General features: G+C 37.1%; 1 protein-coding gene across 2 annotated transcripts in view; it reads right to left on the bottom strand.

Annotated features, from left to right (window-relative positions):
* The window catches only part of fancc (FA complementation group C), a 25,520-nt gene extending 6,042 nt beyond the window's left edge, over positions 1-19,478 (bottom strand). Inside the window, exons 1-11 of one of the 2 annotated variants that reach the window (XM_016534026.1) lie at positions 19,248-19,478; positions 17,013-17,178; positions 12,732-12,819; positions 11,842-11,936; positions 6,589-6,696; positions 5,833-5,897; positions 5,517-5,681; positions 5,258-5,414; positions 2,242-2,297; positions 1,549-1,669; positions 1,218-1,293 (exon numbers count right to left, since the gene is read on the bottom strand). In XM_016534026.1, the coding sequence (XP_016389512.1) occupies positions 1,218-1,293; positions 1,549-1,669; positions 2,242-2,297; positions 5,258-5,414; positions 5,517-5,681; positions 5,833-5,897; positions 6,589-6,696; positions 11,842-11,936; positions 12,732-12,819; positions 17,013-17,168 (1,087 nt within the window). In that variant the 5' untranslated portion in view covers positions 17,169-17,178; positions 19,248-19,478. The remainder of the gene's footprint in view (positions 1-1,217; positions 1,294-1,548; positions 1,670-2,241; positions 2,298-5,257; positions 5,415-5,516; positions 5,682-5,832; positions 5,898-6,588; positions 6,697-11,841; positions 11,937-12,731; positions 12,820-17,012; positions 17,179-19,247) is intronic. The other variant, XM_016534027.1, reaches the window with a different exon arrangement.
* Between the last annotated feature and the right edge of the window lie 4,163 nt (positions 19,479-23,641).

The following is a 23,641-nucleotide window of genomic DNA, read 5'->3' as shown; positions in this document are numbered from 1 at the left end:
GACGCGTTTCAGAAAGGCGGGGCATAGAGGAGAAACAATAATGTACAGTATGTGGAAAATAATGTTTTTTTTTAACCTTAAACCACAAACACATTTCATTACACCAAATACACAAAATAATGTTATTTTTAGCAACATCATATGACCCCTTTAAAGTGACTGTGGAAAATCAAACGGAGCTAACTTACTCTAACAATCTCAAATTACATTTTTTGTCCATTCACTTTCTGCCAAAACAGGGTTTGGAATGACCTAAGAGTGAGTAACTGATGAGAAAATGTTCACTGGATGAACTGTCCCTTTAAGACATGCCAGAGTCAAAGAATCATGGTCTATCTTTAGCTTAATGAGGTAAATAACTAAGCTCCGGCATTCACAAGTCTCCTTTCAGAGACGAAGGTCCCCCTTCACGTCAATCATTCCATGTACAATGACAATTGAACCAGTGCAAACAAATAATCCTAAAAACGAGCCCCTGGAGCAGCAGGCACCTGAAGTCTGCAGCGATTCTTCTGTTGTGCTGGTTATAGAATAGGTGGCATTGTGAGGATATCCTCTGGAGTTCAGGAGGCACTGAAGAGCCCTGGGTCCTTTGGGAGCCAAGCCAGAGATAGATATCAGAGGACCAGACAGAGGCGAGCAGGGTGGGTACCGGAGGAAGGAGACTGTTTGTTTGGGACTGCTCTGATGGAGGGAGGGAGATAAGGCCAGGCTTTGGGACTTCAGATGGTGGAGGTTTAGGATGAAGGATTCCAATGAATCTCTAGCCACTCACTGAGACAATATTGAGTCAAGTTCAGTCAGAGTGAGGTAATGGTTTTGAATAAGGGGGTGTGGCTGGTGTCCGACTAAAAGTATTGTAGTTTGCTAGATCTGAGATTAAAACAACAGATCTGCGATCTGATATAATTAGACTACACTATGTAACTATGTATCCCTTTACTATAGAAAATATGCACAATTTCTCTCATATAACCATATATTTAGAAATGGTCCTTCATATATGGCTGCCTGTGACTGACATGCACTTCATACTAAGAAACTATTTAAAGCAAGTAATTTAAAGTAAATAGTTTTTGGGAAAAAAATAGTTAATTGTCCTACAAAGATATGTGCTATAAACTGCTGAGGCACCATATCATCAGAGATCCTCATAAATGATGTTCTCTTGTTAAGTGAAGGTCTGAATTTCTGAGAGATAGTAAGAGGTGCTGTACCTGATGGTGCTGTCAGTAAAGGAGTGAGTAAACTGGGCATCACATGTGGGAAGAAGGCTCTGAGTGGTAGACGATCCTACAAATCATATATGCATACAGATATCACAACAACTCCAAATATGAAACACCGCTTTTGTGTCATTTGAGAGCCACTAGTGGCACCAAACAGATCTGCCAATCATATGAAACTCCACAGAGTCAATGCATTATTATTTCTCTGTCTTGTTTTCTCTTGTTTATGGCCTCTGTGGGACTCCATATTTTTGGAAACAATCATTATTTTTGCGATTCAGTTTTGGTGCTGCTAGTGCCAGAGAAATTACACATTCACCTTCATGAAGCCAGTTTGTACCTGGGGTTTCTGTCCAGTCAGTCTCTGGAGGAAGCAGACAGTGAAAACCTGTATGAGGGCTCTCATGGCCAGGTTCTCATCAATCTCTGTCAGCACATTCCTAAACACACACACACACACACACACACACAATCTCACACGGTTTCTGAAATTAATTTGCTGTGGTGTAGGTAAAACGGCCTGATTTACTATAACATTTTAAATTCTAATAAGTAATAATTACGGATGCAGCAACAGAGGTTTTAAATCAACAATTATTTTAAAATGGCTTTTATAATAAATACATACTGTTGTGCCCTTTAAAAAACAACATTTACACTAAAGCTTTAATCTAAAAAATTGCAGTGATTTAAATGAGACTTTAGAACATTTTTAAAAAATTGAAAACCATTTAATACACTTTGAAAGCTTCCAATAGCAGCCTAAATCATAAAAATGGCAATAATAAAAATAATATTGGCTAGTACAAATATAATCACTGATATTATATTATATTATATTATATTATATTATATAAGTGGGCCAGATGGAATCCACTGTTTTTTTGTTTTTGTTTTTTTAAGAAGAATGGTTTTAAATATAGTCGAAGGCACTTTCCATGAAGTTTTGTGGTGTAGATACTCCATAGGTCTAACTAATAGAAATAAAATGCACACAAAATATGATATTCACCTGTAAATTTCGTTGACTGAGATGAAGATGTGACAGTGATCGGCTGAAGCTTGAGGCTGGTGGGGGAAGAACATTGCAAAGCATTAGGAACAATGCATTTTTGTCATCTCCTCTCTCAACCACTAGGGGGCAATGCTGTAATATTAATGAGGACCTGTTGGCATCTCATACAGACCCCTCCCATAATTCAATGCTGCAAGTTTAACAGCCGACTTTCTTACCAACAAAATGCACATTGCTTTATTATACAGGAATATCATCTGTTTTAAATTCATGTGAAAGAGAGTAAAAAATTACATCCAAGCAGCTGTACATGCATGTCTGGTGCAGCACGTAAACTTACATGCTCATATTTTAATAGAACAGGTTTCATTAATATACCCATAGTTCATATGGGCAAAGAATGTCATAAAAACATTTCATCCAGACCCAAAACATCAGTGCTCCAGAAAGCCCACATGTGCCCTTGCGGTCTTTGATCCTTAGAGCATTTGTCTTTGTTTGTGCATGTGTTTGTGTGTGTGTGTAGGCCACAGGGAGAAGCCTCATTATTCTCTCCTTCATTTGGGACCATTAAAACGTCTGCCCCACCCAGCCCACAGGCACCCTCATCTCTCCTCTGTACACGCACACACACACACGATCCTCACACACCACCCCCCTCCGAAGCCCCCCCAAACCCCAAAGCATCTCAGATATTCCCGTAACCTCAGCTATTCAACGCTTGCCAAAAGCCACCAATTTGCTGCTCCAATAAAAAGAGACGCATTTCAGCAACAAACATTAGATGGTATGATCCTGTCTCAGAAGACAGAAGACAGAGCGATAGAAATGAGAGAGAAATCATAGGATACAGAGCTCAACAACTCACAGCCAATGTCATAAACCAATGAACGAAAATGACTACAACTGCAATCACAAATAAATTTTCGCACAAACATTCAAATGCACCTGAAGCTGAAATATCGCAGTTTGCCTGATCTTCATAAATAACCGATTCAGACACAATCATCCTACTCTACCATTCAAAAGTTTGGGGTCATTAAGATGTTTTTCAAGAAATTAATACTTTCATTTAGCAAGGATGCATTAAATTTATCAAATTTGACAGTTGAGGCATTTATAATTTTACAAAAGATTTTCTATTTCAAATAAATGCTGGTCTTTTGACCTCGATTCATCAAAGAATCTTGAATTTTTTTTTATCAGTTTCAAGAAACACAAAATGATAATAATAATAATAATAACATTTCTTGAGTGCCAAATCAGCATATTAGAATGATTTCTGAATGATCATGTGACACTAAAGACCGGAGTAATGAATATTCAGCTTTGCCATCACCAGAACACATTATATTTTAAAATACATTAAAATAGTTATTTGCTCAGTTAATTGTAATAATGTTTCACAATAATCCTGCTTTTACTGTGTTAATAACGTTTGAATGGTAGCATGGTTGATTCCAGTTTCTCTCCAGTTCACAGGTGCCTTCCTGTTTCGGATTGCCCTCATGCTGTTCCAAACATGTATGACTTTCTTTCTTCAGTGGGACAAAAAGGAATATTTTTAATAAATTCAAGGCTGCTATTTTCCATATAATGAACACAAGCTTATTTTTGAGTAGAAGCAGTTTGGCTCACTTGTACAACATTTATATTTTTTTCGACAATTTATGTTTGTTTGTTTTTTAGCTTGACAGACTTATTATATGGAAATGAGTGGCCATGATATTCTTAATAAATAACAGTCTTTATTAAATAAAGAAATAAAATGCTTGGAACAACACAAGGATGAAAAAAAAAAAAAACTCAAATAAGAGATGACGTGACATAAGCAGAGGCATAGGAAAGGGCTGTCTGCTTTTATTTTTTATGAAGGCTGAAGCTTTCTCTCCCTAGTGAAAACAGATGGGCTTTCCGAACACTCATCCATACCTTCTCCTAACACTTCAGGGAGGGTCAATTACAGCATGGCAAAAACATCCTCTTTCTGGCAGTGGGATGCTAGAAGATGCTGTTTATTGTTGTTGGATCTTAGCTTTGAGGAAGGTGGATGAAAACAGAAATGTGAAACTAATTTCTGGTTTCCCCTTTTTGATTGCGGTTTAAACAACTTGTTCCTGCAACGTAAACACACCGCAGAGTTCAATCTGCTCGCAAGCACAAACAAATAAGAGTTGAATGCAGCTGAATTTGGGCCTCATTTTACCTGTCTGTCCTGCTCAGAATGAGACGCTAAACAGAACCTCAAACATAAGCTACAAGACGACTGTTTGACGTCCTTAGACAGACATGTAAATGAGGTCTTGATTTGAGTCATTTTTACTTTCTTCATGTAGATATGAAGCAGCCTCATAAAGATGTGTATGGACCGCGGGCCTGCTTCACATCACACTATTTGTGTCTGTTCTCAAAAAGAGGCCAGCGTATCATGCAACGCTGTTAATCTTCACACGCTGTGTACCATACGAACAACAGACCATCAAATTCCTTCTTTACTACCATAGTTTTACTGTCAACACAGCAGCACCAAATTAATTAGCAACCAAAGCAAATATTATGACATGCGGTACTAGTTGCCATCAAACATAACAGTGTGAACTGTTGCTAATAAACATGATGATGGTCTGTTGCCGTAAGGTGCTGATATATTTGTTTAACAGTTTTTAAGAGTTATGGCTATTAATATTTTGGCAATATGCAATATGTGGGATCAAAAAGTCTGATACCACTAATGAAAATACTTTAGTTTTGCATTTTTATGATAAAACGTTTTTCTTGTGAACTATATTATTATATCAGAATAACAGATTGAAAAGTGAAAAACTGAAAAAAAAAACCCTGAATGTATTCAAGAAAGAAAGAAAGAAAGAAAGAAAGAAAGAAAGGGTCATTTGAACACACATTTGTTTATTTTCATGTTTAAATTTTAAGATTTAAATTATACTTTTAATGTGGTCTCAATCTTCTGGAATCAAGAAAAGAAAAATGTTAATATAGAAGAACTCAAGCTTACCAGTAATGAGCCATTAACATGTTTGTCCAGACTCTGTGTCATTGTTTCATGGTCAGACAGCACAGATTCCAGTAAGCTCACTGCTGCCCCCTCCAGACAGGTGGGACTGTAACACCACAGGTTCACTACGGCCTCATCCTCCAACACAAGCCTCTTACTGTGTAGGAGAGAAAGACAGAAAACACAAACAGTCTGTGTGCTGTCATTAAATGCTGGTCACATTGGACAAGAGACAATGCTGCACTGTAATGACACTCACCTGATCAAGGCCTCACTGACTTCCTTAATGAACTCTTGATTCAGACAGGAAGAGCCACACAACATGGAATGCTTCAACAGAGCTCCAATAAGAGGAGACATCTGAGGACATGTGACCAAGGCAGCGCATGCCGTTGACATGGCATGAATATTCCCATTTGAACACCTACAAAACAAACAATAAATAAATAAATGAAGTGTGAGAGTGTACTATTTGTCTGAACAAACTGTTTGAATGTCAGAGAAAATTTATTTTTCAGGTGTAAAATAGAAACAAATTTACATGTATGTCCAGATTGATATTAAAGTTTTATTACCTGGCTGATGTGTTTGGCAAGCCGTCACAGCTTTTAATGACCTCCTCTGTCATCAATGACACAACCTGAAAGGGACAGCAGGACACAACAGTTTGCCTTTAATTTCATAAATTGAATGCAGTTTAAAAATGACTTCAAACTTTAACATGGTTTCAGTTTCTGATTATGAAGTCACATATGAACAGCCAATTTCTCATGTAAATGAGTGGAAAATACATTTGTGGCTGAGCAATATACTGCATCTAATATTCACAATGCATGTTTTTGTTGGCGATGTAAAATTACATAGCAAACCATTTTAATTTAAAAAAACAAAACAAAAACATTTTTTTATTTGTCCATCACTAGACTAGTTTTACAAACCCTTCTCAAATTTCAAACTTCAGAAGCAAAAATAGTTCATTTTCGTGATTCTTCATGACTTCAAAATGTTTAAATGAATCAATTTTATGATTTGTTTGCATCATCACTGCATTTTTTCATTTATAAAAGGATTCAATGTGAAACTTCCTGGTGTTCATTTTGTGAATAAAATATGCATTATTTAAACTATACTTTTCACTGTATTTTACTTCTTGCAATATACTTGGCAACAGAGGTGGTTTAGTTCAAACAACAGTTCCTGTGAGGGGAAAGAAAATAAGATGCTATCGAAAATCATAAATAGACTGAAAAAGAAGAATTCGTTCAGCTATATTGTCCAGCCTTTCTATCACACTAACCATTTCAATGTTAATGTTACAATGATTCCCAAACCTTCTGAAGAGCCTCTGAGTGGTATCGCTTCGGGGTTAATCCAGCATGTTTTACTGTAGCATGAGCTACACTGCCCTCCTCCTCCGAGATCAGATGACACAACATATTCTGTCCAGAACAGATACATAACATAAAACAATGTCGACGACAGCTTTTAAACACAACACCCTCCGTTTATGGCTAAATTCAATCATCACACACCAATAAACATCAATAACTGAATTATTTTGCTTTGTATGTGATTGGACAACTATTTGCTCATCATAAATACATCTCCATGTTGCACATAAATAATAAGAAAGAAAGGAAAAAGGGTGGCAAGGCCTGTCTATTTATGAAAGCACAGGGTTTAAGTCTTGACAGAAAGCATGTCTGCTTGCGGAGGGGCCATGTGGTTTTTTTAGGTTTACAGTATGCTAAGATGTCCTCCACAGATCCAAAGAGGCTCAATTACTACCATCTGAACAGCAAAAACACACTGCAGATCACACTTAACTCTAAGCTGGGCTGCGGCTACAGCGCAGGCCAATGAAACACAGCCTTTTTACATTCTCTCGTTTTTTCTCTCTACCTTGAGGTGGAGAAACATGGCATCTGCCATGATGATTTTTTTTTTTGTTCTTCAGAGTGGTAATTTAGACAGTACTAAACCACATGGATGCCCAAGCTAAATCAAAACAACTTTCAATATGCCTAAAACAAAAAAAAAAGAAGGGAAAAAAACATCACAAGCATCGCATGACTCTTGTAGCTTAAAAGATCTTTAAATAATCAAGCAACCTACATATATTGTTAAACTATTAATACTAAAAATGACTACATTTGCATGCCTCACAGATATGTCACATGATTTAAGTGCATTCAGGTCCATTTTGACCTGAAAGAGAAACATAAAAAAATTCTAAAATAGTTTTTAGCATGGGAACCAAACTTTTGATCCATTCTGACCTGGATGTCTTTTTGATCTATGAGTTATATTTGTCTCAAAATACTTTAGTATAATATATTTAGCTTCTTCCCATATCACACACACACACACATTTCGGATGAATTTTGTTGATAAACATGAATATGCATTGCCTTTTGATGAACCATTGCAGCATGAAAAATTAATCATCTTTTTCAACTGAAAGCTACAGTTTATAAAAGTAAAACGAACACATTTTATTTGAAAACATCCCACATTGATGTTGTTTTGTTAGAAAATTAATATGTTAGTTTCATAAATTTGGACTGTTTTTGAGCAGTCATGAGCTATGAAAAAAACAGCTAAAACCAGCTTAAGCTGGTTGGCTGGTTTTAGCTGGTAATCCAGTCTGGTCATAGCTGGTAAGCAGACTGGTTTTAGTGGGGTTTTGGCCACTTCCTAAGCTGGTCAGGCTGGTCTTAGCTGGTCAGGCTGGGATACCAGCTGGAATAACCAGCTAAAACCAGTTACTTCCAGCTTAAACCAGCTAAGACCAGCCAACCATCTTAGGCTGGTTTTAGCTGTTTTTTTTTTCAGCAGGGAGGTTCAAAGTAATTTAAATCAATTGAGTACAATGTTAATACTGGTAATTGTCAGATCATATGTTTTTAGGAATTTCATTTAATGATGTACAGTATGTATGAATATTTAAAGATTGTTCTTTATTCTTATTTTGAAATCTGAAATTAAGTAATTTCTTGATTTTTTCATTAATAAAAGAGTGTGACAAACAAAAATCTATGATTTTTAAATGCATTATGAGAGTTAAGGAATTATTCATGTCAGATGAGGGCTACGTTTTATGCCATTTAATCCTGATATATTAAAGATAAGGTCACTCTAAACAGCCTAAAACAGTTCTCAAATGCGACCACACAAGTCTCCCAGAGGACTGCTTCCAGACCCCCAGGAGCCCTGAAGGAGCGGAGGGGCCATCAGGCATGGTCTGGTCTCTCTGATGTGGAGAGAGTCAAGCTGGCGCTCCAGAGCAAAGGATCACAGAAGAATGGGCAACCGACCCTATATTAACAGACAAAAACGTCTCTCCGTGGCTCTGCGGAAGCATCGTCATTCTTCTTCGTCTCATCTTCTGGGCTAAACCACCCACAAGAACACCACAACCAAGTTGGCTGTGTGAATGACAGGACCGTTTGTTTATTCATGTCAAGCAACTAAAGGAACACAGGCCATCACTGCCGTTGAGGCTCTGGGGGATCAGCTGGAATCATCCCAGATGAACCTCACATTGTAACCCATGCTGATCGACATGAAGGCTTTCTCAGATGGGTGAGTCTTTACATGTTGACAGTGACAGTAAACAGCGCTCGAAACAAACAAGGATGGGATAAATGCCAACGGAAAAATGCACAGTCCATTAGAACCGCAACAAACACGAGAATGGAAAAATAAGAGATCAGCTGTCTGGGAGAAGCAAGACGTCAGGCTGGGAGGAGAAGAAAGACCCCCGGGAAATTAACACAAACCAAATAAATTTGCCAAAACACAACAAGAAAAAGACCAAAGACACTGGACAGTAATTAGGTTACAGCAAGACAGAACAAATCAGAAAGTGATATGCCATTAAACAAAGAACACACTTCCAGATCAGCGTGATCAAACCTGAGGAATAGTGCCATGGTTTAGTAATTGTTTTTATATGATAATTCAAATGGTACTTCAAAAGTCCAAAAAAGCATGGCATTACCATTGTATCATGGTGTAATTCTGACATACAAATCAGCAGAAGGAGACTGGCCAGTCTGCCAAAAGTAGAAGACAAAAACAGCAAGCTTATGGGCCTTCTATAGGTCAGACTCTTTTGGATTGTCTTCCTCTTCCCATGTTTCATTGATCGAGTAAATACGCACGTGCCTATAATCTGTAACGTTATTGCACAAATCAAGTCCTAATCTCTGTTTTTTGTTCCATATCTTTCCCCAACAAACCATACTTACAAACACTGCTGCTGCACTAGGGATTGTTCGCTAAGCAAATAAATAATGTAAGATTAAACACCGTGACTGAACCCCTGACAGAGAACCCACACCTCCCTCTGACTCCACTTCCCTTCGTATAGGTCAAAAAACATCTGGCAAATTAAAAGTTTACTTTAAAAGCCCTGCTTTAATTAGCGCTATGTTTTATTAGATGAAAAAAATAATCAAACGAATGCACACACGTTTGAATCTGGCAGAAATGCGAGGGGTTCTGTATTGCTTATGGTAAACCATCTGTGTGAACTCTGTAAAAAGTTGAAAGTGTACAATTATTTTAGTTATTTTTCATCACCTTTCATCTCCCAACCCTGATTACATCTCCTTAGCCCTTGTATTATGTTCCGGGTCAATTTGACCCATTTTGATTTTCGAGCTGTCGGAAATACCAGTTAATCTGTGATTTTATTCTTGATATTTTGTGACTTTTAGGGCCTCATTTAGGGCCATGAACATGCATGCAAAGTGAGGATACACTGATGTGTTTTGAAGTGCACACAAATAATTTTCTAACGTTTTTGATGTTCGCGGGTCAATTTGACCCACTTTTTTTTTCTTTTTTCTTTTCAAGGCAACTGTACAGACCCAAATTAAATATATTTCTTGGGTATATGTTGTTATGTTGGTGTTTTGCTACCCTGGAAAGTGCAAAAATGAGCTTTTTATCATTATTTTCAGTGCTGAAAACTACTTTCTCAGACTCAGATGGTAAAAGTGAGCTATCATTTCTATTTTCAATGTATATGAAATACTATTTAACTTATGTATTTTGTCAAGATTATAAAAAGTTTTGATTCTAAAAGACCATAATACATTTTGCAAAATGACACATCCACTAAGGGTGAGGAGCCAGCAAAAAGATTTTAAAGTACCCTTTCCATGGTAATGCAATGTCCGATTTCAAAATGGTTTGCACAGGATGAATTTTGAGGTTTTAAGCTTTCAAATGATATATAATTTATGATGATTACTAAAACATGTGATAGGAAAAAATGAAACGAAAAAGAATTTTTGTGACAAAGGTCAGAAGTCCTATTATGATGTAGTATATGTGACCCTGGCCCACAAAACCAGTCTTAAGTTGCATGGGTATATTTGTAGCAATAGCCAAAAATACATTGTATGGGACAAAATTATTGATTTTTCTTTTATGCCAAAAATCATTAGGACATTAAGTAAAGATCATGTTCCATGAAGATATTTTGTAAATTTCCTACCGTAAATATATCAAAACTTAATTTTTGATTAGTAATATGCATTGCTAAGAACTTCATTTGGACAACTTTAAAGGCGATTTTCTCAATATTTAGATTTTTTTGCACCCTCAGATACCAGATTTTCAAATAGTTGTATCTCGGCCAAATATGGTCATATCCCAACAAACCATACATCAATGGAAAGCTTATTTATTCATGATGTATAAATCTCAATTTCGAAAAATGTACCCTGGTTTTATGGTCACATATATTTTGAGGTGCACTTTGTCATAAATTAATCTATTACTGTTCCTACATAATTTGTAACAAAAACAGTGATAAAATATCTATTTAGGAGTCTTAGACCTTTCCAACGATATATAGTTTGTCATGATTAGATTAGGATTTAACTGTAATATAGTAGTATAGAATATAGCAATATAGAAGTAAACTCCTGATTTAACTGTAATATAGTAGTATAGAATATAGCAATATAGAAGTAAACTCTACCAGCGGGACGGTAACAGTTAAGGGGTTAAAAAATGTGGTTAAACACATTTTTCAAAATCATACTTTTTGATATAAATGTTTTGCACTGTGTGACAAATACTGATATTAAAATGTTTCTGTTCATACCTGATTCCTTCTTGTTTTTAATAATGTGATATTTAGGGAATTGCATTGAAGGCATTTAGGGTCAATTTGACCCACTCCATCAAAATCGTACCCAGCAATTGAACATAATACAAGGGTTAAATATAAAAGTGTACATTAGGAATTTCTAAAACACTCTTGACAGTTTGAAAACTGTTTTAAGCAGGGGTCTGGAAGAGTATGACGTTTATTAGGCACATTACAAACACCAAAAGGCTCCGAAAATTTAAAGCATGTGCTTTAAAACTCTTCATTGTCATTTTAATGACAATTTAAATAAAATAATTAATGTTTCTTCTTCACAATTTGAATTAAACAACCAATATATTCCACATTTTTATTGTGTTTGTCAGGATATCAATTTGCAATACTGCTTTGGCAATTTATTTATCTATTCAATAAACTCGAGGGTTAGTAAAGAGGTGAAATGTTGTTGCTTTACCTTGATCCACATGTTGGCTTTTTGTTCGACAGCATTAAGTGGCTCAGCGCTGTACAGACAGTTCAAACACCGCAGCAGGAGTCTCTGGCTCCTCTCTGAGCATACATAAACAAGACCACAGGACAAAATGGCATTTATAAAATGTGAAAATGGCCACATATTCATCTGTGACAGAGAACCTAAAACAAGCATGCATTTATAATCGGGCACAAACTAGGCTAAACTGACATTACACTGAGATTCAAAGTTAATTTAAAAGCTAGAGACAAAAGTTTTAGATCTTCAAACAACTGTAAACAAAGAAACCATATGATGTAAAACAAAAATAAAATATTACACTATTTCTTTGATTCTGCAATATTTGAATGTCAATAATCAAATTAACACATTTGTGAGTATGTGATCTTGAACAAAAAGGCAGATTTCCTTGCTTCCAGTGAATTTACTCTTTACTCAAATTGTTATACAGATAACTTAATTTCTGACAAAAATATGCATACATTTTAATTAAATAATTTATAATATAATTTTTTAACAATAAAATTGTAGTAAACTAACAGAAGCATTCACACGAGTCTCAGACTTTTGGACCTCAGTTTATAATGGGGTAAAAAGTACAGAATAACTATTGCAATAAATCACAACTTTTTAGAAGCATTTTTAATGCTGCATGTGAAGAACAGGTCTGATATGACATTTCAGCAAAGGGAAATGTTGATCAGACAGAGAGAAAGAGAGGTAGTGAAATCGAGCCAAATAACACAACAAATGCCCAGCAGGCCGCTACAGGGTTCATTGGAAAATTAGTGTAAATACCCAACCCATGCAGACACATTTCTTGGTCTCAAATGGGAAACACACCCCCGAGTGTAGAAGAGTCGTAAATTTACCATCCGCAATAACACATGGGTTCCAACAAAGTCTTCCCAGGAACTGGCCCACAAAAGGAAACATCTTCATGGCCTCACTAGTGGAGCTCTGTTATACAGTAAACACACATACCTGAGACATCAATAGCAAAAACCACCATCTGCATTATGAAAAATAAACTGCAACTGGACTAAACATTCATAGTTTCACAGCATAGACCAAGTAATACAAGTGTATAACCTATGAAACAAATTTTCGGCTTTTTTTCCATTTTGTCTTTGTAAAGCGCTGCAAGTTAGATTCAAACTTACCTCACTAAAATTAGCACCAAAGCTCAATGTATAGGAAGACATACCCTTAGTTGAAAACTTGTTTTGACTTCATTTGTATTTTAACACATCACTTTTCCAAATATATAGCCTAGTACTCATCTCATAGATTAATTAATTAATGTATTTATTCACTTTTTAACGCCATACCAGCATCGAGGCTATTTTCATAGATTGTTAATGACACACCCATTTTTAGCATTTTGTAAACTCAAGCAACTTTTTGCTTCTGAATCAGAATTCATTTGGTGTTGTTGTGATGCTGCAACACCATGGATGTAGATCACACAACACCAACAAAAAGTCAGGTGGCCGGATATGAACCACACCTGACAGTGAGAGCTAAGCAAGAAAGAGAAGAGAATGTTTCCAGTGATTAAACTGGAAATACTGTCTGGCATTCCACAAGGATACGTCCTAGGACCCTTTTCATTTCCTCTGCAATATTCTTTCCCAGATGACCACTTCAGAACTGGATTGATAAAGATCTACCTACATCAGCGTGCTTTACCCTCGCACATATATTTCATATACAGTATACTACTAAAATAGATGCTTGCTGTGCCTCAGTAAGGGCCGTTTTAAAGGACTGTGTGTTTGGATTGTTTTTGGAACATCAAGGAAGATCTGATGGTTGCCAAGAGGAACTCAGCAGGAACAAATGTTCTTATGTCAGAACTATATTGCTTAGCATTTTTCCCCATCAAAATGAACTGTCAACAGCAGATTCTGTCTCAGCTCATAAGCTATGGTCAATTTTTTTTTCTTAAGTAATACTGACAGTTTAAGTAACAAAATAAATGTATGTCACTTGCCGAGTTAGCTGACATCACAAGTATGAACAATTAACCAATATGAAAAAAATCAATCATCAAAGAACTATTTGAGCCAAAAAAAAAACTTTTGATGGCATTTTATAAAACTATTCCCACGCAGACAGACGGAGAGTCACTGATCACTTCTTTAAAGTCAGTTACGTAATTAATGAAAACCAGCGCGCTAATGCAAAGGCATGTTGAGGATCACAGCTTTTCGCATCAGTTCAAGATGTACCCTGCCAATTTACTGTAAACTGGAAGCTATACAAAGGATCTAAGCCTTTTTACATTCCATAGGCACATACATTATTGGACACTAAACGATTTCAGTGCACGCATGAAGTGAATGACACCATTCCTGTGGAACTTTAACACGTCAAGTCTCACAAAAAGAAAAAGACCTTGTGGCAGCCAAAAAAATAATTTATACGAATACAGAGCACACACTAAACTAATTATATGTAGCTCTAGACCTCCCATTTGTAATCATAACATCTAATACAGGTTTTTTTTTTTACTTTTTGATGCTAAGGAACCCCCAAATGAGATGAATCCCTTTTCTAACGACCCCATTTCTAAAATGTAAAGTCAGCTCTACATTTTCACGTAAAAAAAAAAAAAAAAAAAGCATATTATAAAAAACAATGTTTTGATTGCAAAATAATTAGCTTTTATATTGTTATTGTACTGAAGCCAAAACAAATGATCAAAATATTATCAAGAAAATAATGACAGCTGAAATTCTTTTTATCCCCACTTTAAATGCTAGATGTATAAACCTGAAAATTATTTAATGCTTTTCAAACCTAATATTGCTCCAAAGCAGTTTTACAGCTTTGACAACCATAAAAATTCATCATCTGCATCATTTTTTGCAGACTCTCTTTTGAAGCCATCTGTGGTCCCCAGACACCAGTTTAAACATTTTAAAGGCACAATATGTAAAAAAACGAGTCCCGTCGGATTGCATCAGCTGTGGGGATGAAGACCACAACTCCCATGATTCCACACTCAGTCACAGCGTCATCAAACTACGCCTTTGCTTCTTTTTTTATTTTGAATATGCGCCCTCTAGCGGCGAAAATTACATATTGTGCCTTTAATTAAAGTTCAATTTTATCATTTAAATTTTCATTACATTTTAGAATAACTTACACAAAATATATAAAACAAAATCAAAATTTCCAATATAATTTAACATTAAATTGCAGCCTTTAAATAATTTTGCTATGCCATATCACAATATCAACTTTAATGCAACTAATTATGCTGCCCTAGTGTGGACTCTTGAAAAACGGTTTGAAAAGTTCATTCACATGTGACTCTCATGAATGTCATGACAAAGTCCAGCTCCAGCACAGGGGTACGAAGAGCTTTGTCATTGCGTGTACCATCCCAGAGATGTCTTCTTATGGGAGTTAAAGGGCAAAAAGTCTTATGTACACATTCACAAGTCTGCAAATACTGAATGTGTTCACACACACATGCATCTCTCAGCCTCCCCTTGAGCACGGGCGCATCGCCAGCGGGCACCCAACTGCGCCAGGCTTAGGAAGAAAACCGTTTACGGGACCATGAAACCTCCCCTTTCCAGCAGTCCCAAGCAGGGAGTGGGAAAACTGGTTCTGATGGAATGCAAATGAGGAAATTGATATAAACGAGAAATTTTTTCATCCCCAGGCGCGAGCCATGTCCTTAACTCATCCAAGTGCTGCTGTTCAGAGCCGCTTCATTCGGGCCTTTTTACGAGGCTCTGCCGGGAATAAGGGTTTAGGGCCAATTAAGAAATCCTGATCCCATCACGTTGCTGAATGCTGTCAGAGGGGCTGACGCATGCCGAATGTGATGGAAACGGAAGACGTGATTGCATTTTGGCAGGGGGGCCATTGTAACTTGAAATAAGAAAGCCTGCAAGATATTGTTTTCTTTTCCGACACGCCAGGCACCAAGCGGCATGGTATACAGGGCCAACAAGAGATCTGCTGGTTCGAAAGGCCGCTGCTAGATGAATAAAGACCTTCTTTCAAGGTGAGGAGAGTCAGTGGGAGGCAGAATTTTTCTTAACACTGGTCCTTCACAGATTTATCCTAACCCATACTACCTCGTCCAAATTTGCAACACTTGACGCAGGGATACATTAGGTTAACGCTGGCAGTCCCTCGGTGGCTATTAGCCAACTAAATCATCACCATGGCTGTGCCAATGTCCTGCCTTCATCCGCACAGAGAGGGTTCTGTTAGGGGTGCTAAAAGAGTTAGTTAAAGCACTATGACCTTAATTTTAAAGGTGATTTTATGAACTCTGCAGTAGAGATGTGCAAAACTACACATTTTCAAAACTGACTAACATTGAGTTCTATCTTACTGTGAGACTTTTAGCATGTTGAACCACAGCATGCTGTCAGCATGCTAAATCTCTCTCCAAAAAGTTGCATCTCTTAATTTATGTAAGCACCACAGTTAAAAAGTATTACAGGGCTCAACAATATGGATGGCCCACTGGTCCAAGGCCAGTGTTAGAGCCAAACAGCCAATGATCATGTAAATGTATTTTTATGCCTTTATGTTTTTATGCAAACTTAAGTATTTGGTTGACATATGATTGTGACTTTTTGCCTGCTAGTTTAAATCAGAAAAAAAAAATAATCATAAACTAATCAGTAATGTTTCCATCTAAAAAAGGGGAGGGGGGTGTATTATATTATATAAATCACATTTATATATTATACTATTTAAATGCAATTATATAAATGCAAATATAAAATTATTAATTTAAATGAATAAAATTGATATTATGAGTTCAGAGAAAACATTCACAAGACAAAAAAAACAAAAAGCTTGCTGTTAAAAAAATTATCATTTAAAAACTTAACAACGTTGACCTCACTAATCAGTTAGTTGGTTATTAAATGACCATTCGTTGGTTATTAGTTGACCATCCTGTCCATACCTGCTCTGTAGATAACATGAACACATTTCCTGGAATTAAGAATATCATTATGCAGAACAACATCAGATCAACAATTGTTTATTGGATGCTAACATTTAACAAATTAGCTGTAGGGATAAACTGTGGCCTATGTAAAATGTTTCACAAAACTCCAGACAAAAAGTACAGCTTGAAAGTATAAAGCAGGATGTTGACATTTTCATACCATTTGTTGCAACCCCTGCAGAACTTGCTGGAGAAAGCTCCTCAGAGAGCCAAGGTGTCTGCTTGTGTCCAGAAGAGCAGAACATGACGTAGCCTCCCCCCAGTTCACGGCTTTGGCCATCCAGAACTGCACATCTGTCTCAGATACAGCCTCCATTTTCTCAAGTCTGTGAGGACACACAGAAATAAAAGAAACCATAGGTAAAAAGGCTTTCTGGGAGTGAACTATTCCGTTCAAGGCCAGCAGATCTACATGTGCACCCTGCATCATTTCTTCAAAAGTGTGTTTCTCATTCCTGAAAGAGTAGGAGAGTTAAGACCATAATAATGATGTCCTTTGTACAGAGTCTGAAATGACAGGGGTTGTAATCAGGAAATGGGGAGTTGAAAATGTGTTACCCAATTGAGGGCTCTTAATTTGTCATCAGCCTGTATTTCATGAGCCGGCCAGTTTGAAAAAGGGGGAAAAAAAGATAAAAGTGGCACTGGGTAGTGCAATAAAGTCTTTGTGGACTTATTTTAAACTTCCAGAACGCTCTTAACTCAGCACTGAAGTATTTTTGACAAATAAACAAAATCGACCAAGGCTGAAACCATCAATGGAGGCATATCCTCATCTGTGTCCTGCTGGGAGGTGAGGTTCTCACACCGCGACCACGGCATAACGGAGTGGAAAAGGCGCTCAAACAGCTTGTGTGTGCGGGAGCGGGAGTTTGTGGGTAATTGTTGTTCTTAGTCTTAATGACAGGTCTGTGAAAGACACAACAAGGGAGTGTTTTTATGATCTGCTCATAACAGTGGAGTCGTTTAATGTCTTGCCATCACCCCTGCTGGAAAAATCCCTTGGGTGAGACAATGTAAATATATAATTAGCCGTTCTTTCCTTTTTTTCATCAAACCAAACTATGAACAAACGCTCCTTGTTGACTTGTCATCCCCGCACAGCTTTCTCCAGTCCTCCGGGGGACACAGCCGCCTGGCCAATAAACTCCCACGGCCAAGATGGGTGTAATTTCCAACACAGAATACTAGTAGATCGCTAGATGAATTTGTGCAAGTGTCAAATTATTTGGGCTGTGTTATGCGCTGGACAGCGTCAACATTGACGCGTACCAACACATACTAATGTCCTGACTGTATGCCAAATAGAAAAAACCTGCAGTAAAGAAGTGACTACAAATGTATAATTAGGCTCTTGACAAGCAACATTCAAGAGCAGAGTCAAACAGGTTGGCCTTTCAATTGCTCGATTTGGTTCGGTTTGCTGGTTTAAAGCAAAAATGTCTGTTCAGACAGCTGGTGTCTGAGTGAAGCTTCATTTACCTTGGTGCTAATGGTTTTGACATTCTCAGCTGGAGGGCAAACACATTATTACACTCCACTCAACAATCTGTCATCATCCTGGAGTTCAAATCATCTCAGAAATCTGAGAAGGCCTAATAATAAACTCTGTACAGATCATTTCAGCTTTAATGATAATGATGAACAGATTTATCAGTGATTCTATGTCATGTCCACTCTTTCAGAGACCTGATACTGTCCATTCTGGAGCCCCCTTAAAATATCTATTTGTATTTTCCTGCATTCTTATGTAATGGCACTACACTATTAAAAAGTAATGTTTTTTTGGCATATATTGTTTCATGGTTCTGTAACCTTTAGCATCGACAGAACCCTGCCACTGCATAAAAAAGTTGTTTATCCACCTCATTTTGCAATACAGAAGTAAGCTATTTTCTGTGAATGTGGATTCAAGTTAAAATGGCCACTTCCACCCTTATGTTAAAACTAAGATGGATCAAAACATTCTTTTTAAGTTATTAAAATGTTTTCCTGATTGTTTTAACACCTGTTCACTAAAAGGTTCTTTGGAGAGCCCAAAATGGTTCTTCTATCCAGGGGCATAGCAAGCTTTTCAAAAGTGCGGGGCACACACACACAGTATAATTAAATCATTTATGTTTGTACTCTCTCTGGCTGCAACATAGCATAAGCATCATACACATCTCTAAAGAAATTACAGTAAGGAGTAAAGTCATGAATATTAATTCGGTCTGGCAGACGTTGTATTGTAACATTCCTGGCGTATCACGTAATCTAATTAATATTCATGAGTAATGTCACAGCATGATTCGTAAATTCTCATCCTACTTCTGACAGTCAAATATTAGGTCACACACAGTCGGGCCAAATGGTTAATTTTCATGTGAATGAACAAACAAAACTCAGATATTACCGCAGACTGGAGCGTGTCGAGCCAGAGAGGTGAGGACGGTCTGCGAAGACTTCTGCTGTTCAGTTTGACAACAGCTGACTCTCACGACGTCCTTATTTTGCTCAGGCTTACTATTGACATACATGTATTTTCATACTTTCCTAATAATTTAAGATAACGGTATAAAACAGCATTCAATCCAATGTGAGATTTTCGCGGCATAGGAAGCTGTACAAATATTTCTGAACTTCCCTCTCATACATCTAAAACCGGATGTTGTCATATGCTATTGGCTGCGCGCCTCTAAAAGGGGCAAAATCTCAGCATGGACTGAAGCGGTACCTCAGGCAGCATACATTATTCAGGAAAATAATTCAGGAAAATAAATAATTAGTCACACACACACACTCACACATACTCACACACACACACACACACACACACACACACAGAGCACACTTTCACATCATTTTCCTGAACCACCAAAATGTACCAAATCTTTCAGCCACATCACTGTTTGATTATATGTGATGGAAATTACATTTTATACGTTTTGGAATAAAATCACAGAAAGCGTCCTGCTCTTCAATAACATCATAAACATAAAACAAAAAGTTTATTTTAGTTTCACTATTTGCATATATTACCATAGTACTTCTGAACATAACGTTTATTTAAAAAATTTTTTTAAATGTGTCAAAAAAAATTATATGATGGATTTCAATTGTTTAAGGCTAAAGATCTGAGACAATGGTAAACCAATAAAAGAATTATTTGTTAAACATGTCCAGAACCTCTCATGATGCCCATTTGGCCATTTAACATTAAGAGAAAAAAAATCTGTTTAAAATCGACCCCCGGCACGAACACGCGTGAACCCACCCATGTGCTTTCTGCTGCTTTAAATTGTATTCTATTTCATAAATAAATGCACATTTTGAAATATTTGTTTGTCTGCTTGATCCTTCTTCACATTCTCCTGCAGTAATATTGCAGCTGTTTTGCATTCGACCGTTAGGTGGCACTGTTTAAAGTTGTTTCAACCTCTTGGTACACTAAACTACTGTTACAGGACCTCGGGGTTCTGTACAAATTTAGTTAGATCTCCTGTAAAGTGGTTTAGATAGAAGATTAATCCTGTCGGCATGTAGACCATTATGTATTATTCACCAAATTCTCATATTACGCTGTTGTTTGGAAAGTTTTACAAACAAGAACACATTCCAGTTTTGCTATGTAATTCATGAAAAACATGTTGTCAGGACTTCGCAGTTCTCTGATCTGTCAAATGGACTGATGATGTTCAGAGCCATCTGCTGCAGGCTGGACTCACACTCCTGCACCAAGTGCATGTGTGCGGTTTGAGACAATGCAGGAAAAATGTAGTGGATGCAGGTGATGTATATATTTTGAGCATTTAATGGGGACATCTGTTATCCCACGACTTTCAAAGCACGTTGCCTTATCATGGTACTATTCTTAGAATTTGTACTGGAGTAACACTGATTTAGCATCTCTGATCTTTAAGGTTCTGACTTAAAAAGGATAGAAGTTGAGTATGAGGAAATTATAATTAGATTATAGAGCAAACAATAGCAAAAATCAATATCAAACTATATATATATATATATATATATATACACATACATACATACATTTATACATTAAATAATGTATAACAGTATAATGTATAACAGATTTACAGTGACTGTAAAAACATTTGTAATATTACAAAAAACAAATAAACAAAAAACATGACATCATCAAATAATCCTGAAAAATCTGTATCATGGTTTCCACAAAAACATTAAGCAAAAGTGTTTTTAACAATGATAGGAAATGATACAAATAATAAATATTTATTGTGCACCAAATCAGCAAATTATAATGATTTCTGAAGGATTGTATGACACTGAAGTCTGGAGTAAATGGCTGCTGAAAATTAATCTTTTCTATTACAGAAATAAATTACACTTCAAAATATATTAAAATAGAAAACTGTTATTTTAATTGTAATAATATTTCATAACATTGCTGGTTTTACAGTATTTTTTATGAAATCAATGTAGCCTTGGTGAGCATAAGACTTTTTTCAAAAACATTTAAAAAGTCTTACCTTTAAACAGTAGTGTGCATATAGTTTCTATTTTATTATTTATTATTTTGATTTTGATTTATTATTATTATTATTATTATGACAGTTGAATGTGTTTGTTACACACAGAAGTCCCCTATAACTTACCCATGCAAAAGTTATCAGGCATTCAGGACAGTTAGATGATGTTATGCACACATTTCATTTAGGAGGTGACTGGGCAATCACAGTAAAGGTAAATACTCTGAGCCTCATACAATGGGAAGACTGTTTAAGGTCAGCAGAGAGCAGGATCTGGAGTCCACCGCATACCAGCAGAAAGAAGTCAGGGGTCTGTGCATGCAGCTGTCCCCCTGGAACCAAAAACAAATGCACGGAGGTTCCAAGCCATGGAACTGGTTTCGGGGAACAGCGTTTCCTCAAGGCCACCCCAGCAGATGCAGAGCAGACGAATTACAACAGTTGTTTAAACAGAGGTAATGGTACCACATGTGTGCGTATGTTACATGTATGTCATAATGTAATGTGGAGAAAGAGGGATATTGGGAAAAATAGTGTGTTCTTGGGAAATGTTGGTGAGGCAGAGGCTATAACTTGGGGAATGTGTTTAAAGTGGGCTAGTGGCTCCAGATTAGAGCTCACCACCCCTGTGGTTTTCAACACACAAACTCGCATGTGTGTGTGTGTTTTTCTTAGAGTTGGGTGGTGCCTCTGGCTCACTCACCAAATGGAAAGGCTGCACAGAAAAACCTCTATGCACACTACCAAGTCAAACAAATATTTATTGCAATAATTCATTTTAATCATTCGTGTGTGAATGCATATAAAACATTCAACAATAATACAATTACTCTGGGCATTTTTCTTGGATTAATTATGATTTATGCATACTGGCCAATGATTCTCCGATAGTGATGGTCTAACTGCAAAGTACACTCTTAGAAAATAAAGGGTACAAAACTGTCACTGTGGCAGTAGTTTCTAATACATACTTATATAATACATAAAGTACTAATATGTACCTTCAAGGTATCAATATGTACCATTTAAGGGTAAATAAGATACCATTTAGGGCTTTTGTAAGTTAGTTTACTGCCCCAGTGACACCTTTGTACTTTTTTTCTAAAAGTGTTGACATAAAATGAAATGACATGCATTTCTGACTGGACACACACAGTATGTCACAGTATGTTTATTCTCCCGAAAGTAAATTTGGGTCAGTTCGGGCCAGATTCCTTTGGTCATTACATAAAAATACATCTGGTCTGAGCGGAACTTCTTCGGTCATCCAAATAGAAATAAAGAACACACAGAAAAATGCGGTTTAATGCCTGGGCTAGAAACCATGTGTGTTTTTCCCTGAGCTCAAAATGGTCGATCATGAGGTAGGGGGATAAGAGAGTTGTTGAATGTGGGAAAAAAGGAGCCAATGTGAGAAAATAGCAAGGGCGGAGGGGACTGAAATGATGGAGAGGGGTATTGGTAGAAGGCTGCCATGTCCAGTGCTGAGATCACTAAGTGGGTGGTAGGTGCAAAGCTTCCCTTTGGCCAAATAATGAGAAACACTCATATCTTCCAAGCAGTTTGACTGGGGAAGGATGTCAACCGCTGAAGCCTGTCTGCGAGCCAGAGACCGAGCGCTGCACAGATGGTAGTGCTGACAAATTAGTTCAGTTCAGATCCAGACCAGTTTCATTTCTGTACCTGGCAGCGGGTCTCTTAACCACTTCTTGCCCGACGGGGCTGGAATGACCGTTCTTTCCACTATTTTCGCTGAATGCTCTGTTTCCAAGCAAGGTCCCAAATCTGGGTTTGTAGTTTTACATGCGATGCGGTTACACGTTGAATATATGACTGCCCATACAAAACGGCAGAGTTCCCTCCGATCTCTTTATTTATATTGAATGAAAATGTGCTGGCTGCCTGCATTACTGCCGCCCACATGAACCAGAATCCAAGCCAGCTGGCTTCAGGCTGGATCCTAACTCACAGAGAACAGAAGCACACAGACAAGGTGTGGCCAGACCAACCTGGCTCTCCTTAGGTTTCCATGCTCTGGGATAGGAACGAACTTTCTCTTGCCACTATCCTCCCCATTGCCTTCATTTTGATAGCAGCTTTTGATTGCTCCTAAATAGAGCTATGTGATATGAAATGAACAATGACAACAAATGAGAATTTCTTTTTAGGAAATGACAATATAATTGGCCTTTTATGAATATAAAGTATAGACTCCTTGTTTTCCATTGGTCAGTACACAGATAGTCCCGCCCAAAAAAGACACCATTGGTTGAAGCAGTAGCACTATTTACACATTTCA

The sequence above is a fragment of the Sinocyclocheilus rhinocerous genome, unplaced genomic scaffold (assembly GCF_001515625.1).
Source record: "Sinocyclocheilus rhinocerous isolate Xijiao unplaced genomic scaffold, SAMN03320098_v1.1 scaffold515, whole genome shotgun sequence".
In the NCBI taxonomy this organism is placed as follows: Eukaryota; Metazoa; Chordata; class Actinopteri; order Cypriniformes; family Cyprinidae; genus Sinocyclocheilus; species Sinocyclocheilus rhinocerous.
The sequence above is the reverse complement of the archived record's forward strand: the minus strand, read 5'-3'. Positions and strand labels throughout refer to the sequence as shown.